The 17,121-nt window shown below is 39.1% G+C and overlaps 1 protein-coding gene across 1 annotated transcript in view; it reads left to right on the plus strand.

Annotated features, from left to right (window-relative positions):
* MICU2 (mitochondrial calcium uptake 2) overlaps positions 1-17,121 on the plus strand; it is a 145,462-nt gene that overhangs the window by 88,505 nt on the left and 39,836 nt on the right. The window contains exons 3-4 of the mRNA XM_051779137.1: positions 14,673-14,704; positions 14,817-14,892. Coding sequence (XP_051635097.1) covers positions 14,673-14,704; positions 14,817-14,892 — 108 coding nt within the window. The remainder of the gene's footprint in view (positions 1-14,672; positions 14,705-14,816; positions 14,893-17,121) is intronic.

Consider the following 17,121-nt stretch of genomic DNA (forward strand, 5'->3'; position numbering starts at 1 on the left):
ATTTAGGTATCTTTATTCCATGCTTCCATGCTTTTCTGAGTCTGATTTCTCTTTGTAAAGCCGGCATCATTCCCTGGCTCACAGCACAATCCGCTAGCAATCGCTGGGGCTAAGGGGTGGAACAAGGATTGAAGTCAGGAACTTCTTAAATTAATACTGTTGCTGAAACATCTGAATGTCAAACTGCAGCTTCAGTCAAGGAGAAAAATGGTACAAAGCAATGCTCACTAGAGCAAAATGCTGAAATGCATTTCTCCTGTGCTCCACTCGCAGTCACTACGTGCAGAACAGCTTCTGGCACTACAGGTGCTTTGGTCTTCATTTGTACCTCCATGTGTCTGCCAGGCTGAAGGTACTGTGGTAGAGCAAATTATTTTCTTAGGTGAGGACATTTTTTACATAACCGTGGTATTGTGATTAAAAGAGAAAAAGAGAGATCTGGCAAAGAATGGCCTTTTAGAAGGTTATGTACAGCCAAGGGCCTGATGCCCCCAGGTAATGTACACCTTTGCAGGGATACAGGAAAAATTCTTCGTTTTTTCAGTCCACAAAATTGCTCTTCGAGGAGCAGTTTTGTCAGAGAAGCTGAGGATGGTGGAAAGTAGACAGCACAAGAACAGTTGGAGGCAGTGGACACAGAAGCACAGTATAACCGAAGGCTGCTACAAGTTAAATAAGACAGTGGGAATTTTGATGTGAAGGGTATTTATGCATTTGGATTTGCCTTCTCCATTACATTTACTGAATAAATATTTCTGTTCTATTTCTGTCTTGACCTATTACAGTGTTTCCTCTGCTTAAAAAGATCAGGTGCTTAAAAAGGTGCTTAAAAAGATCAGAATTCTTCAGAAAATTAGAATGTAGAATAAAAGCCAGGGTAAAGCCAAATGTCTTTCTTAGGTTTGCTTCATCAGATTATTTGAATTCAGGGGAGAAGGGGTTCTTTTCTAAGGAAATAAGACAATTCTAGAAAATAATAACTTACTTTTTTTGAAAGAAACTCTTGATCTTCTTTGTCTAGATTTTTTTTTCTTTCTGACAGATTTTTTTCTTCATTATGTGAGGAGTTTGAAGTCAAAGGGTCAAGTGATGGCTTATCTTTTCTTCTCTTATTTAGTCTCCAAAGTTCACTCCTTAGAGTAAAGGAGGTGTTCTAGCTGGTGCACAAGGCTTTCTTTTCTACTACTGATGGATATCATATGTGTAATTTATTTTTAAATTTAGTATTAGCAGCATTTTTTTTTCTTTAAGTTACAAATTAACCAAACTCTTTTGGCCACTGCAATAAGGCATGATTAACATCTGGTTTTAAGCTCTTCTATGATTTCTCTTTACTTTGGTTCTTGCCAGTCTTAAGACCCTGCTCCTCTCCCCTTTACCACCTTATCTGATGAATAAAGACAGTGTCTCAAATTAGTTTCATGTAACAGTCTTCATTCTGATGGTCTGAGAAATTAACCAAAACTAGATCTCTTCATTAAGCTTTTTGTGTGGTAAAAATAGGTTAAACCTTTCTTAGCTTAAAAAACGGGAGCATCCTGTTATCATTTACATACCCTTGGAGCCCCTGCTGTAGGAAAACTTCCCAAACATCTGTTAATTGCTAGGTGGCAGATGTTAATGATGTATAAACAAGTCAGACTCAGCGGGGGCTGTTACTGGTTTGTTCAGAGCTTCTGTATGTGCTAATAACAGAATGAGCTAATCTTAGAAGTGGAAAGAAACTCCTGGCTCATTTAAAGATAAAAGTGAGAATGACGTGGACCATCAACTGAAGGAAAGCAAGTCAGCCACTGAAAGGCACTCTGAATAAAAGGGAAGGAAGAAGGAATAAAAAACTAGAATTTGGGATAATGCTTGAATCTGGAGAGTTACGGAAAATTAAGTATGACTGTGCAGGATCAGTAAATGCCCAAAGCAGTAGACAGAATCTTCTGTAGGAAAATTCCCAAAGATGGTTATTGGAATGTCCATATCTTCTCACGATGGCAATTGGAAAGAGTAATGTCATCACTGGGGTGTCATCTGCATTAAAATGGCCTTCCTAAAATTTTCATGTAGGGTTGAATTTCAGAGCCTTATAAAGGGAAAAGGTTCCTTCTGGAAATTCTGACATGACAGTATTAGTTTAATTCAACTCTGAATAGCAATTCTCTTTATCCCTTCATCCTTGTAATCTCCAGGAATCTAAAATATCTGAAGTTAAGTGCTACAATACTGCATCTATGCCAAAAGTCTCTTCCCTTAAAATACCACCTTTATTATATTCTTCTTTTTTCTTTACTTTCTTGCACTGATTCACTATCACTAATGGGAATTAGTTGCAATTATTAATATTCTGCTGAAAAAGAAAGTGATGCATTAGGTTCTGCTGGACTAGACATCTGATAATTCAGTTCATCCTTTTAATAAAACTAATTGCAAAATGGATATTTTTCCTTTGGTGAGTGTTTATTAACCCTTTTCTTTCAATGGACGATGTCAGCAGAGTTTGGGAAGGTGAAGAACAGATGGATAATTTCATCAATTGCAAAAATACAAGATTTTGGAGTAAAACTATAGACTAATAACAAGTGGATCCAAAACAACCTTGTGTACTTTCTTTTTGTTATATTTGTCATATGTTTTAGAAGTTCCACTTACCCACATTCAATGCATGGTAAATAATTTACTAAAGCACTTCCAAATTTCTAGTTAGGAGAGTGATTTCATCCTCTTTTTGTCCTCTAATACAAATGTATTTGTTATCTGCTGAAATTTGAGGTGAATAGGAGCTAGTGTTGTAACTAGCCCAGTCACCCCATGCAGTAATTGAACACCATCTAGTGGGTATTCACTTAATCCTTTAATTCCTAAGCAGAAGTTATATTGGTTATAATTTACAAAATAATTGTTCTGTAAACTCAAAACCAATGCCCTCAGACAACTAGTCACTGTAAATTGCATGTCTAATGGGTATTACATTTTAGAAGAGAAGCATAGTAAGGTTTTGGTGTTTATTGTGCTCTGGACAGCAAGACAAAATGTCCCAGAACTTGAGCTTAAACACACAACTCCCATTAATTAAATTACCAACATAGAATTTTTTCCTTTCAGTAAAATACCCCAATTCATTGTTAAGTCCAGTACTTAGTGATCTCATATCTAGACAAATAAGGCAAAAATGCTGTCTTATCTTTCATAGGTTGTCAGTGATAATTGAAGCCAGGGTAAAGCCTTCAACTGCTTAAGAATGTTGTTGCCTTTGATATAAGCAAGGGAGGGAAATCCTAAAACTCCATACAAAACCTACCAACTATTGCATGTATTTGATGTTAATGTATGTTACAAAAGCACATAAACTGATATTTTCTCATTGGAAAGATTGGTCAGGTGACTGTATTAAATTAGAGAGATGTCTTTTATTTATAACCCTTCAAAAACAAATGTCTGCAAATCCAAATGAATACGGTCTTGGGCAAGCTACCCTGAGTAGCCTTGCTTTGAGCTTTTTCGTGTTGTCATCATGATAAGGACATTCTAATCACCGCAGTAACCTTCAGAGCTCCATTCCAACTTTCCACTAATCTGTGAATGAGGTAATTTCCCTTAACCATGGGGGAGCTCCACTTCATGGTTCTTCCCACAAGCTTCTCTGAAACTCCTTAGACCATCTTTCACAGTCACCAAAAAGGTACTGTTTGTGCTGTATTCACTAGAGTGTTACCGCTGGGAAAGAAATAAGAGCAATAAGATGTGGGAAAGCATGTGTTTACTCTGAATTTGCGTCAGAATTACATCTGACGCAAATTCTAGATGTTTGATGGAAGGACAAGGCACTAGGAGAATGAAACATCATTAGAATAGTGCAGCAATAGAAATCAGGCATCCTGCTGTTGAGATTTCCAGATTTCTCAATAGCAGTACAGAAGGACTTCAGCCACCTCTCTCTCTCCTTTTTTTTTTTCTTCCAAAGGTCAGACTAGGCATTGCTGGCATATGATGAATGAAAGTTTCCAAAACTAGTGTTTCTCGCACAATTCCATTGTACTTTTCCAATCAGCTATCACCTCCTTGAACCCTTTTTGCCATCTTTCTAAGACTTTTTACTATATGTTGCCGTAGTGGAAGTAAATTAATCTTTTTAAAAAAATACAAAACATAACAAAAAAGAAAGCATTAATGATGGTGTAAATAATTTTGATATGTGACAGGGTGAAACAGGACAAAAAGCGAGCTACTATATAAACCACATCTAAGTAGCTATTTATATTTACAGCACTCTTGAGAACCGACTCAATTTATGTGAAATGTCAGTGCTCCTGGTTACTTACCCACTGCAGTAATTTAAATTGCCTAGATGCACTAATATGTCAGCTATTTACTGCTTGGACACAACTACTATAAATGTCCTATATCTGAAAAGAATTACAGTAATGGTGCTTCATTTTTCTTGCTGATACCACTAATAAATTCGATTTTTTTCACAAAATATTTCCAGTTTTAATTTTTAAAATGTATCAAAATATTAGATCTTGGGGTTTTTTTTCTGATCCACTAGGAATAAACAGTATCAACAGTATCCTGAAGTCTGTACTTGGATGAGAAAGTTTAAGAAGAAGCAAATTATTTCATAAACAAAGCAGTTGAAATAATATCACTAAGGTGATCTGCCTAGTGGATGAAAGGCTGTGGATGTTGTCTACCTGGACTTTAGTAAATCTTTTTTATACCACTTCCCTCAGCATTCTCCTGGAGAAACTGGCTGCTCATAGCTTGGATGGGTGCACTGTTCACTGGGTAAAAATATCTGTAGGGCCTTGAGAGTGGTGGTGAATGGAGTTACATCCAGCTGGCAGCCAGTCACTAGTGGTGTTCCCCAGGGCTCAGTATTTGGGACAGTCCTGATTAGTATCTTTATTGATGATCTGGACAACGGGATTGAGTGCACCCTCTGTCAGTCTGCAGATGACATCAAGTTGGGCGGGAATGTTGATCTTTTGGAAGACAGGAAGGCTCTGCAGAGGGATCTGGACAGGCTGGATCCATGGGCCAGGGCCGATTGTATGAGGTCCAATAGTGCTGGGTCCCACACTTGGGTCACAACAACCCCATGCAGTGCTACAGGCTCAGGGAAGAGTGGCTCGAAGGCTGGCCAGTGGAAAACGATCTGGTGTGCTGGTCGACAGTGGCTGAACGTGATCCAGCCGTGTGCCCAGGTGGCCAAGAAGGCCAATGGCATCCTGGCCTATATCAGCGATAGTGTGGCCAGCAGTGTGGCCATGGCAGTGATTGTCCCCCCATACTCGGCACTGGTGAGGCCACACCTCAAATACTGTGTTCAGTACTTGAAGGAAGACATTGAGGTGCTGGAGTGTGACCAGAGAAGGGCAACAAAGCTGGGAAAGGGTTTGGAGCATAAGTCTTATGTGGAGCGGCTGAGGGAACTGGAGTTGTTTAGCCTGGAGGAAAGGAGGCTTGGGGGGAACTTATCACTCTGTACAGCTACCAAAAGGGGATTGTAGTGAGGTGGAGGTTGGTCTTTTCTCCCAGGTTACAAGTGACAGGACAAAAGGAAATGACCTCAAGTTGCACCTGGGGAGGTCTATATTGGATATTGGGAAAAAATTCACTAAAAGAGTGGTCAGGCATTGGAACAAGCTACTTGGGGAAGTGGTGAAATCACCATCCCTGGAATTGTTCAAAAGGCACATGGATGTGGCACTTGGGGATATAGTGTAATGGTGGGCTTGGCAGTGCTGTGTTAACGGTTGGACTTGACAATCTTAGAGGTCTTTTCCAGCCTTAGTGATTCTATTGTCTTTTGAACCCAAATTGTGGAATCTTAGAATCGTTTAGGTTAGAAAATATTTTTAAAATCATGAAGTCCAACCATTAACCTAATACTACCAAGTTCACCACTAAACCATGTTCCTAAGCAACACATCTACATGTCTTTTAAATACCTACAGGGATGGTGACTCCAGAACTTCCCCAGGCAGCCTGTTCCAATGCCTGACAACCCTTTCAGTGCAGAAATTTTTCCTAATATGCAATCTAAACCTCCCCTGGTGTAACTTAAGGCCATTTTCCAAACTACAGTTTAGTATTAACACTATCTGTCGAGTGGGTGAACATGTATTTGTGTGCGCATAAACTGATGAGGTAATGCATGAGCAAAAGTCTGTTGGGAGCAATAGGACAAAGTAGTTGACTCATGTGATTATTTCTGGCATTATTATCCGTAATTCTTGCATGTTGGAGCATTCATTACATATCAAAGAACAATAAACCATAGAGTTGCTTCATATATTTTGACATAGTTTGAAATTATTTGTAGTTCCTGCTTAGGGGATAAATTGCATCAAAGCAAAAGTGTGAAAAAGGTGGTCCTCTCTAGCATATGCCCTCTTTTTCCTAATTCCAGGGTCAGTAAGGTAGCTTTATGCTAATGATAAATTCCCACACAGAGGATGAATTCCTCACCTGGCACCTCAATTATGTTTGCCAGCAAGAGTCCAATTTGCAATAAGCAATGTTTAATATTCTTGTGCTTAGTCCTTAACAGATTTGGGGGAATTTTTTTGCATTTTCTAAGATGCATGTGAAAAGTAACAGTTTGTCATAACAGGGAAGATCTTCAGAATTCAAATTGTAAAGGAATTAGCTGAATGAGACAATAGGAATAGTTGCTACAGTGGCAATGGTGGTTTTATATTGAGCACATAAACTTAAATCAGGTTTTACACAGTGAGATAAGAATTTCTGATTCTGTTAAGATGTTGACCTTTTCTTTCTTCGTTTTGATTGTGGGATGATTGATTTGCACACGATTTCATTCTGAATCCAAATTAATCTCTGCTTACAATTAAGATACAGTTTTCTCAAGTTGTGTATGCAGTCAGATTTTTACCTATGTCATTTCATTGTTGGTGTTCTTACCCTACTTTATTTGTTCTTCTGTACTTACCTTCCCTAACCATAAAGTAGATTATAGAACCCTTAGGCCAGGGATCCTGACTTCTAACACTGCCTGGTAAAGAAACTGAATTAAACCTCTAGTGCTATGAGGCTATCATAATAGTTTACCTTCATCTGTTAGTACCTTAACCTAGCATGTGCTGCTACACTGTAGTATTTAAAAAACTAGTCTTTGTTAGCAACAGGAGATGATGACTTAAAGCAGAGGGATGCTACAGATATCATAGCTTCTTTATTTTAGAGTAGGAGTCTTCTTGAAGGCATAGGCTAGATGAGACTGACTCAAACCTAATAATAGGAATTCTTTCTTGAGTTGAGGCTCTGCCTGCCTGCTGTGCAGATTCAGGAAATGCCATCTATCCCGAAAGTTTGAACTGCATAATGTTCTCTGTAAATTGGCAGGAATTGTTCTCCACCCTTCTGGTCTCAGAAGCATGTATTATGAATACAGCTACTTCCAGGTAATCTTAATTGTCCTTTATAAGACTTTATTGCTCCAATTATGCAGCCACTCTCCCTCTTAAACTGTAGTAAACTTTGCTCTTGTGTCTGATTAAGTTCTTACTAAAACAGAATACATGCCTTAGCATCGGGCTGATAGATAGGAGGTTGGAAAAAACAGATTACAGAAAGAACTAATACAGAAAGCAGTATGAGTTATCTGGTTGCATGCTCAATTTAGATACATAAAAGTTGAATGTCAGGTCAGAGCAGGTGATTGTATTATTTCTTTAAAGATAATGAAACAGGTAAGTCTAAGGCCTGGATTGGACACCTGTCTCAACCTGGAATAAATGGTCCTGCTCTGTCAGTTTCTCTCCCTTGAGTATAAAGGGAGCCTGGGGTCATTAGTCAGAGTGAGGTTTGTAGACAGAGATCTTTTATTAGACCAATTGCTCTAAGCTGGAAAAATTAGACAAGCTTTTGGGCATATGAGCTTTCCTCCTCTGAAATAGGAGCAGCAGATTTCAAAGTTAATTATAAACCCTTTTCTGCGTATGTCCTTACAGCATCATAGTTACAGCAAAGCACCATAGAGATCACTAACTCAGATTTAGGCATCTACTTTTTAGACATCTAAATGAAGCCAGAGGAATCAAGCATGAGGTGCTTATTTGGGAGCTTGAGGACATGATTTCACATGACACATTCTTCCTCAGGGTGCTTCCTGCAGTCATGAGCTGTGCACCAGCCCAGAGGACAGGCAGCCTCTCCTGCTGGGAAAATGCTCATCTGCGATTGTGCTCTGTGCTTGGCTTCTTGCTGCTTGTGTGTTACACGTGAAGTCTTAACTCGCATCACATGTTCCTTGTGCAGCCAAAGGCTGCCATTACACGCCTGTTAGACTTTTCCAGTCATTTGGAAGAAGTAACTTTCTGTATGCTGTATATCACTGCAGGACAAGTCTTGTGGTAAGGTTGGAAGCTTGAACACATCCTCGGTTTTCCTTATCTGCGGTTTGGATATGTTATGAGAAAGAGAGCATATCTAGGGTTATGTCACTTTCTCTCGATAATACCTAAGGTGAAATTGTTCCCCTGCTTTCCCTGCCATCCCCACAGACTCCTGCCATAGTTCCAGTGAGGACTGAGCTGCTCAAAAGCTTTGTAGTGGGCACCATAGCATCTGCTTTTACCCTGGTGCCTTTGCTTATTTTGGGAACTCCTTGCACTGCTGGTGACTCGGTGCCGCGATCTCTTTAACAGGTTTTGAAAACTTGCTAATCTTAATTTTTTAGTCTGTTTCAGTTTCCTAAAAGACTGTGTCATCCTTTGATGTTTTTTCCCTGCATCAGCATCCCACCCTTTTTACCCGGGGCTGCCTGACTCACTGAGAAACCTCCTGATATTGACTTGCTCTGATGCAACTGCTCTTCTGAAATGGAGATTTGCCAGCGCTGGCCTCGGCCCAGCACTGTGTATTTCTTGTTTCCTCAGAGGAATGATTGCTTTAAATAAAGAAGGACAGATGCAAAGCTTGTTTTGTAAAGCATATCAGAAGCTTCTATTACTGCAAATTGCCTTTTCCACTGGGCATACTTGAACTATAATTCAGGTGGTTCAATTCACTAATTCATGTGATTGAAATGACTTTTATCAATTATCTTTCAATGGAGCAATGCACTAGTTCAGTAAAAGCTTTCTAGCTGAAGTGGATTCTTAATTCATTTAAATTGCATGCTCATTTATTATTCATATACTAGTTTGCCAGGAGCTATCATAGCAATCTGACCACTTCGTTTGTCATGCTTTCAAAAAGCCTTAATTTTTTTTGTTATCCTTGATTTATCTCTGATATCACCAATATTTCAAAAGGAGGCCTTAAAGAATTAATTACTAGCTTGAATTTTTGCCTTTTATTGGTTTCATTAGCACTAAGTACTTTATAAATGCATAGAAGAGCTTTAAAGAATGAGAATGAAAATAAGGTGAGTAAAAAAGGACACCTTGTTAATATAAGGTACTTGTCCAGTATCATTAAAATTATCTGAGAGAGAGCTGAGAATGAAATACAAGCTATTGAATTTCAATGATCTTGTATTTCAGGCTAATTTGAGCAAAAATTTTAATGGTATCTCCCCAAGGAAATCAACATACGCAATTCTTATCTCACCCAGCTTAGTGGTGCAGGATTCTTAGAGTTCAGTTTGCATGAAGGCTGGCAACCAGTTAAAACGAAGAAATAAAAATTCTTGTTCCCATGGCAGGCAAGGCTGCAGGGTGGGCTCTGCTGTGAAGGCCACAGCATGAGCTGCACACAGTGGGGTTGGTTTTTAAAATGCCCTGATCCTCAGATTACAACTGTGCTGAAATCCCAACCAGCTTAAAAGGTTTGTTTCACTCATCATTTTGCAAAATGAGAGTTTCTTTGAATTGTGAATATACTTAATGCTATTCTCATCATAATTTTTCATGAAAAAACAAATGGTTTTATACTACCCCAGTACGACCTTGAATTTGCCAAACTTCAGTAAAGGTAGCAACAATTGCTATCTAAAATTATAAAGCTGGGAAGTCTTTTTGGTTTTATTTTTTGTCTGTTTGTCATTGTGTCTGTTTGAAATGAAGTTAAAAAGAGATCCTTATCAAACCATCTCAGTGACTGCTAATAAAAGGGATAGGAGTTTGTTGTCCTCCTAGGAAAGCATACCTATTTTATACTGTTCTCATTTGAAGTTCAGGCTATGGAGAAAGATTTATTCAAATTTTAATTTCTGTATCACAAAAATAAAGGAATCTTGCAGACATGTAAAAGTATGTTTTCTTGCAGGTGGTAGTAACTGCTTTTGCTTTGGCACTTGATTATTTTTGTTATAATCGTTGATCTTAGTGATTTTGTTCATTCTTTGAATCTAAATGTCTTTTGTCAGATCTAAGCCTTTCCTTAGCTGTACAGGTGTAAATAGGTGTTACTGAGTGCAAGTGGGTACTTGTTTAATTCAACTATTTCCTAACATTAATCCTAACATTGATGTCAGGTCCATTCTACATCTTAGTGTAAAAAAAGATAGATGAGGGAAACGTTTCTATTGTAAGAAACGCATGTGACAAAATATCCAGCTTTGCCAAGGGCAAATTAAGGCTGACGGATATGCTCTTGGTGGTGTTTTCTTAATTACAGTTGTCAACTAACTTTCTTGGCTAACAGCACAGAATTTGTGTGCTTTTAAGTAGACTTGGTTTTCATTCAACTTAAAAAACTAAAATGCCTTTTTGTTCATGAAAGGTGTGTCTGTACCTCATTGTTTCATAGATACACTATAAATGGTGAAAATTAGATGATAGCATCTGTAAAATATGTAGAGACCCTTGAAAATACTCAATGTCCTTTAAACCAGAATTCCATCATCATCATGGCAGTTCAGCAGGGGGAAGGTTGTTTTTCTTCTCATTCACTCAAATTCAAAACAAAAGAATTCCAGGTTTCTTTTTTTGATACCAAGATGAGACTGTTACTGCTATAAACAAGTTTTCTAATATGTCATTAATTTACCTATTAGTAAGGATCTATTAATGTCAAAGAATAAAACTATAGAAAATTGCATCATGCAGATCTTTTACTTAATAGATTAAATAGTTCCTAATAATTATATCTGTTATCCGTATTCCTCTGAGAGACACTTAGATCCTGATGTATTTGTAGTCGTGTAAGGAATGACAACACCAAGATTTAATTCATAGAAAGGAAGAGGCACTTTTGTCTTTCAGTGTACAGACTGGCTAAGAAAACTGTTAATGCCTTTGCAGTGCATCTTCTGCAAAGAGGAGTTAACCTTCTCCTAATTATTGTAGACAATGCCTTAAGAGACCTGATTCCTCAGAGGGCTGCACATTTGATATTAATAGAGCTTTCTGTGTTGGTGTTTAAAGAGATCTCACTGTTAGGAAGTAAATAAATGGAGAGAATAATCACCAAGAGCTAAATTAGTATTCAAGGAATATAATGAGCGCTACAATAAAAGTAGCTGATGTTTTCAAATGAAAATTGAGATTTTGAGTCTTCACAGATGATTTTATTTGGTGACAGTACCAATAAAATGTAACTGGATTCAATTCTTAGAAAATATTCAAATAATTATTGCTGGAAACTTATTCTACAGTTTAAATTATTGCACTATTATGAGATTGTATTCTAATACTTTAGACAAATGGCAGTGTGAAAAATAATACTACTGTCCCAAGTGTCAGGGTGTTTTTTCCAAAAAATTCCTATCCTAGCAGTTCACATTCATGCTGACATCTGTATGCCATATTCATTTGACTAGGTTATTAAATATTTTGATTTTGAAGCCCATGTGAGAAGAGCAACATTAAGAGACTCCACATTTATTACTCTGATGTATTTACTGCTTTGAAAAGTAGAAATGTCTTTGTTCATCTCTCAGTCTGTCCCTTTCCATCCTGTCTTTTTTCCTCTCTTATTGTAGCAGCTGCCCCTTGTCCAGTCAGTCGTGGCAGGGGCCAACTGACCCACCTGGTTCTACCTCTCACCATGTCCTGGGATGATATGACTGTCCTCTCCCTCTTCTGCCACTGAGCAAAGGCTTCCTTTCCTCCGCTATTTCTTTCACCCATGCACCAGTAGCACAAGCACCTCTGTATTGTTGTTACTGTCTTTTCACTTCTGAAGGAGGTCAGTCGACTTGTCAGCATCTGAAACGTCCTCTGGAGGTGACTGGCTGGATGTAAGAGGACAGATGCTGATGGCTACCACAGCCATTTGTGTGAGCTCCAGACAGTTGCATTTGTGACTGCTGGCTGGTGAAAAGAGAGTCCATATGTCTACAACAGATTTTCCTTCCATTGCTTAATTTTTATCAAGATACAGTAATTCTCATTGAGAATATGTTCTTCCCCAGTAACCAGGTAGCTGAAGAGTTTCAGAGTTATTGTGCTGAATGCAACACAAAGAAGAGAAGCACAAACTTACCAAATGTAGATCCTCACAAATTTGGCCAAGTAGTGTCTCATCTGTAGCTCCCAGTGCTTTCTCCTTACCTTGCATCAACTATCCATGCCTCTGCTGTTCCAACTCGCAGAGTTCAGCTTATCTCCCTTTGTCATCCTCCTGGATGCTGGGAAAAGGCTACTCCCCAGTACACTGCTATGGTAGCAGGTGCCATCCCAGATGTGATGTTCTTGGGGTCACCAGGAGATTGAAATGAGTGGAGCTGCTCTTAACCAAATAAGAGTGTATGGCTGGCTTCAGTACAGACAGCAAGTACAAAGAGCATGTACAGTGAAAAACATTACAAGGTGGCTTTCCTTTTTTTCTTTCAGATACTGTTTTTTGCAGACCTACAGCCTGATTCATTCCCTCCTGTAAGGCTGGTCACTCACTATTTGGGTCTCCCAGAGCCAAAGGAACTGCTGTAGTTTAGTTCCACATTGAAATGGGGCAACATTTCAAAGCTGAGATCTAAATAACTTAATTTGCTAAATAACCATTCTTTAAAATGCTCTGCAGCAGTAAACGGTGTTAGATGTAACTGTGGTGTTATATCACACTGCTCAGGACTCAGCCTTACTGGATATAGTGATTGTTGCTTGTTCTCAGACTCTGTTATTGATCTGACTTCTTTTGTCTCAAATGAAGCTAAGTAGAGGACTTCGTACATTGTTTGAGTTAGAGGGTATCCACCTATGTAGCTTTATATATGTGTGTGTATATGGGTGTAAATGTATGTACAAGCAGTGCACGAAAATGTATTCATCCACAGTGACAGGTGGTACCAGCAACACCTGTTGCTGGGGTCACTCAACACTCCAGTATTAAACCCCTAATTTTAGTTGCTTATAACTTTTGTCAAAGTTAAACATTTGTGTTGAAATGTTATGTGCCAGGTGTCTGCCTTAGGCTGATTTGGGGGAGGGGGTGTGGGGAGAGGAATTTTTTAGCAAAACTGTTACTGCCAGTTCAAAGAGCAGAGGCCAGGGCACAGTGGTTTGCCTGTGCTGAAAAATGAGCTATTGCTGGTTGAGATGTTCCAGCAGCTTCCCTTGTCCAAAGCAGAAAGTTGCCAGTGGAGACCCCCTGCAGCTGGGCATGCCATTTGCCAACAATATGGAAATTTGCTGTTTTACTAAGAATGTACCTCTGTCTGGCTAAATTATGGGCCTGTGAAAACACTCGGTAAATCTTTGCTGACAGCTGCCCACCAGGCTGCCTCCATCATGTCCGTTTCCAAATAGCGGTGCTGTGCTGGTGACCCTTTGGATGCAAGGTGCCCGTGAAGCCGCAGAGTAGCCTTGGAGTCTGAGCGTGGAGCATGCCAGCCTGATGCACACAGAGGCACCAGTCCACAGAGCAAATCCAAGCAGCTCAGCTTGTGCTTACACAGTGTGAATAAATAGGAGAGAATGGTTGGCTGGAATCCAGAGGAACTGGTGATGTAGGAAGAGAGTGATGGGCTGAGAGTGTTAAGAGTGAAGGACAACGGGGTTTTGAGAACTGTATAAGGAGAAATGCTGAGGAGGCAGATCAGTGTGACAGGGCAGATAGACAGAGAAAGGATGAAGCACAACTCCTGCTGGTCCATGACCACAGGGTTTCTGTGATCCCTACCTAACCAGCTGGAATGTTCCATTGATGATACATCCAGCTCTTCAAATGGTTGATTTACACAGGAATACAACCTATACTGCTGCAAGTGTCTCCCCTGTTTGAGTGTATAAACTTGACCTACTAGGAAACCCTTAGGAGTTTGCATGATTTTCATCTGATGTTCTTTCAGAAGGCAGAGTTGTTCAGTTTACTTCTCCTTAATAGAAACATCAACATTTTCTTACTTTTTTCTTTTTTTTTAGTATTTCTTAGCTTTCACGTGCACAACCTGCACTTCAAGGATTATTATGTGTGCACGGAAACCCCCAAATACTACAGTTGTTTCTTACTGTATAGTCCTGCTTTGAAATCTGTGCAACATTTGTAGCTCACAGTATGCAAAGTTACACTAGTAAGGCAGTTGTAGACACTGAAGTGGGCTGTGGTTTCATCTAGGTTGAGAGAACATTTGAACAGACTGCTCGTATTGCTTTTGAATCTTGTCCTTTCACGAGCATTATGGGAATTAGAAACAAACTGCCTGTTGCAAAATATTCTGTTTCATATTACTTAGCATTTTCCCATAAAAATCTGAAGAAATGCCACAGGACCTGATCAAAGTTTAAAGTCAGTTTGTTATTGAATGATGATGATTTTTTTTATTATAGGCAAAGCCTCAGCCAAGAAACTGACAAAAAAGGTAAGCAAAATGTTCCTTTCCTTCTTCAAAAGAACTTGCATTCTTTCTGTTACTGAAATGATTAAGTCTCTTTCAAAACTGGCTTTATATTTTCTTGTTTGTGTCTTTGAAGGAGGTAGATGCTGCACTGCTGTATGTTGCCAAAGCTAAACCAGGGCCGACCTTTTTTAGAGACCTTGGTGATAAAGGTAATGAGCACTTTTGATACTGAAAAATACATGTTGCTTTTTATCTCATTATACGGTAAGAGTTGAATGTATTTCATGGATTTGATTTCATCCGCATCTAGCCAGTAGCTGCCTCCTTGGCAAATCTCTCAGTTATGCAAGAGAGTAAAGAGGCAGGGCTGGGAATTGAAAGCCTTCTGAGGTGCAGGAGACATGAAAGAAACTGAAAAGCCTACTTGGAGAAGAGAAAGGGGCTGAAAAGGATAACTTCAGCACAAAATGGACTTCTAAGACTTGTTAATAAGCTGCTGTTTCACTATATAGCTCAAATGCGTGGAAACTAAGAATAAAAATAAAATTTGTATCTAATTATGTAAAGCAGCATCCCTGATTCCAAGAGCAGTCTTGGGACTGCTATTTCTTCCTCTTCAGAAGCTCTGTGACCTTTTGCAGCGCTGATGTGCTTTGATTTTTTTTTCACCCAACATTTCCACCTTATATTGGAAAACTGAGAGCTGGGATATTGTTTGTGTAAGAACAAGGAATTAAAGAACAGCAAATAAACATGTCATTAACATAAATTAATTGAAGGGAGAAAACAAACGAGAGGATCAAGGAAACCAAATAGATGAGTAATTAACCATTTCACCAGTAACAAAGACCAAAATCCCCAAACTAATGAGAAACACTGACAGTGCCTATTCACAAACTTTCTGTATCATACAGTTCAGCCTGAATCCCTTATCTCATGGACATTTCTGGAAGCTGCCGTTGCACTGCTGCAGTTCCTTGGCAGGCATGAGCCACGCTCTCTCCATGCACAGCAGATCCCCAGACAGGGCTGGCAGCTTGTGCCAGGAGAGCAGCCCTCAATCTCGGTCTGCAGCATTTCACCTACCCTGCGGCCTCGTGGCCCCTTCTGCCTGCGCTTCATTCCTTGCATCCTTGTGCAGATGTGGAGGGGGCTCCAGCTGGATGCCTTGCTTGTCAGTCCTCTCCTGAAAGCCCCAGCATACCCTAGCAACCCTGAACCATCTCCAAACAAGCTGAATATTTTTTTCCTGTCCTAGGGAAGGCTCGATTTTGCATTGAATTGATTCCCTGCCTTTTCAAATTACTAATCATCACATGCTTTCCCAGAATTAGGTTTAAAGTATTCCCAGTCTTTAATTCTTGGATATTTTCTCTATATACCTTCTTTTTTTAGAGCCTTTCTGTTTCTTGTGATGGACACTGCAAATCCCCAGAGCACACTGTCTGTGAAAACTGGGAATCCACCAAGAGAAATTGCAAACATAGCAAATCAGCACAGCCTCCTTTTGTTGCACCTCTCTCAGCTGAGTGCTTGGCACAAAGTGGGCTCAGTGATATGCTCAGCCTGGCGTCTTTTGCATTCTGGCCAAGATCTCCCCGTGCTTAGCACTGTGTGTCCGTATATTCTGTCCTTCAGAGGTCACGTAGGAGTTTGAGACGATGCAGGAACATTCAGTGCAGTCATCCATATGTCCCCACAACACAGAGTTTTTACAGGTTTTGATCATGCTGTCTGTTTAGTGACTTTGATGCTTTTGCTTTGAGATGCATTATTATCACAGTTTAAAAATGAAAACATTTATGCTTTTACAAATACCAGAATAATGAATCTACCCTGTCCCACTGTTTAACTACCTTCAAATTGTTATTTACATGTCAAGGAGAGGGAAAACTGTATTCAGTCTAGTTTGTAAAACATAATGCTAGGGAATTCTGCCTTCTAGTGGGCAATTTTAAAATTCGTGTCATATTTTGTGGGGTTTGTGATTTATTCAGCACTAAGAATATTGTACTGTCAGCGTTTGCTATAAAGTTTGGGGATACGGATTTCTAGGGAGGGATAGAGAGAGTTCCTTAAGCAATAGAAAATGACAGTATCTTGCCAATGCTAACTGCAATACTTGGCTGCAAGTATGCTGAGTCATTCTACAGTATGTGAGGCTTTTATCTTTTAAATTTTACTTGGATAGAAATATAATTTTCAGTGGGCTGGTTTTTGGGTTTTTTTTTAAATTTGCCGCATTATATATTTTAATTTGAGTAACTTTGTAATGATTACTGTAGAATTAAAGAGAAAATTACGAAAACATTTCATTTACTTGATGGATGAGATAAATTGGCTATTCACTGCAAGTAGTAAAAGGACGATAAAATTAAAATAAGATTTTTAATGGAAATTAGTCCACAAGTTAAAAAAATTGTATTACAAATTATTTT

The sequence above is a fragment of the Manacus candei genome, unplaced genomic scaffold, assembly GCF_025592945.1.
Source record: "Manacus candei isolate 608988 ecotype Guabito, Panama unplaced genomic scaffold, ASM2559294v1 h1tg000014l, whole genome shotgun sequence".
Classification (NCBI taxonomy): domain Eukaryota; kingdom Metazoa; phylum Chordata; class Aves; order Passeriformes; family Pipridae; genus Manacus; species Manacus candei.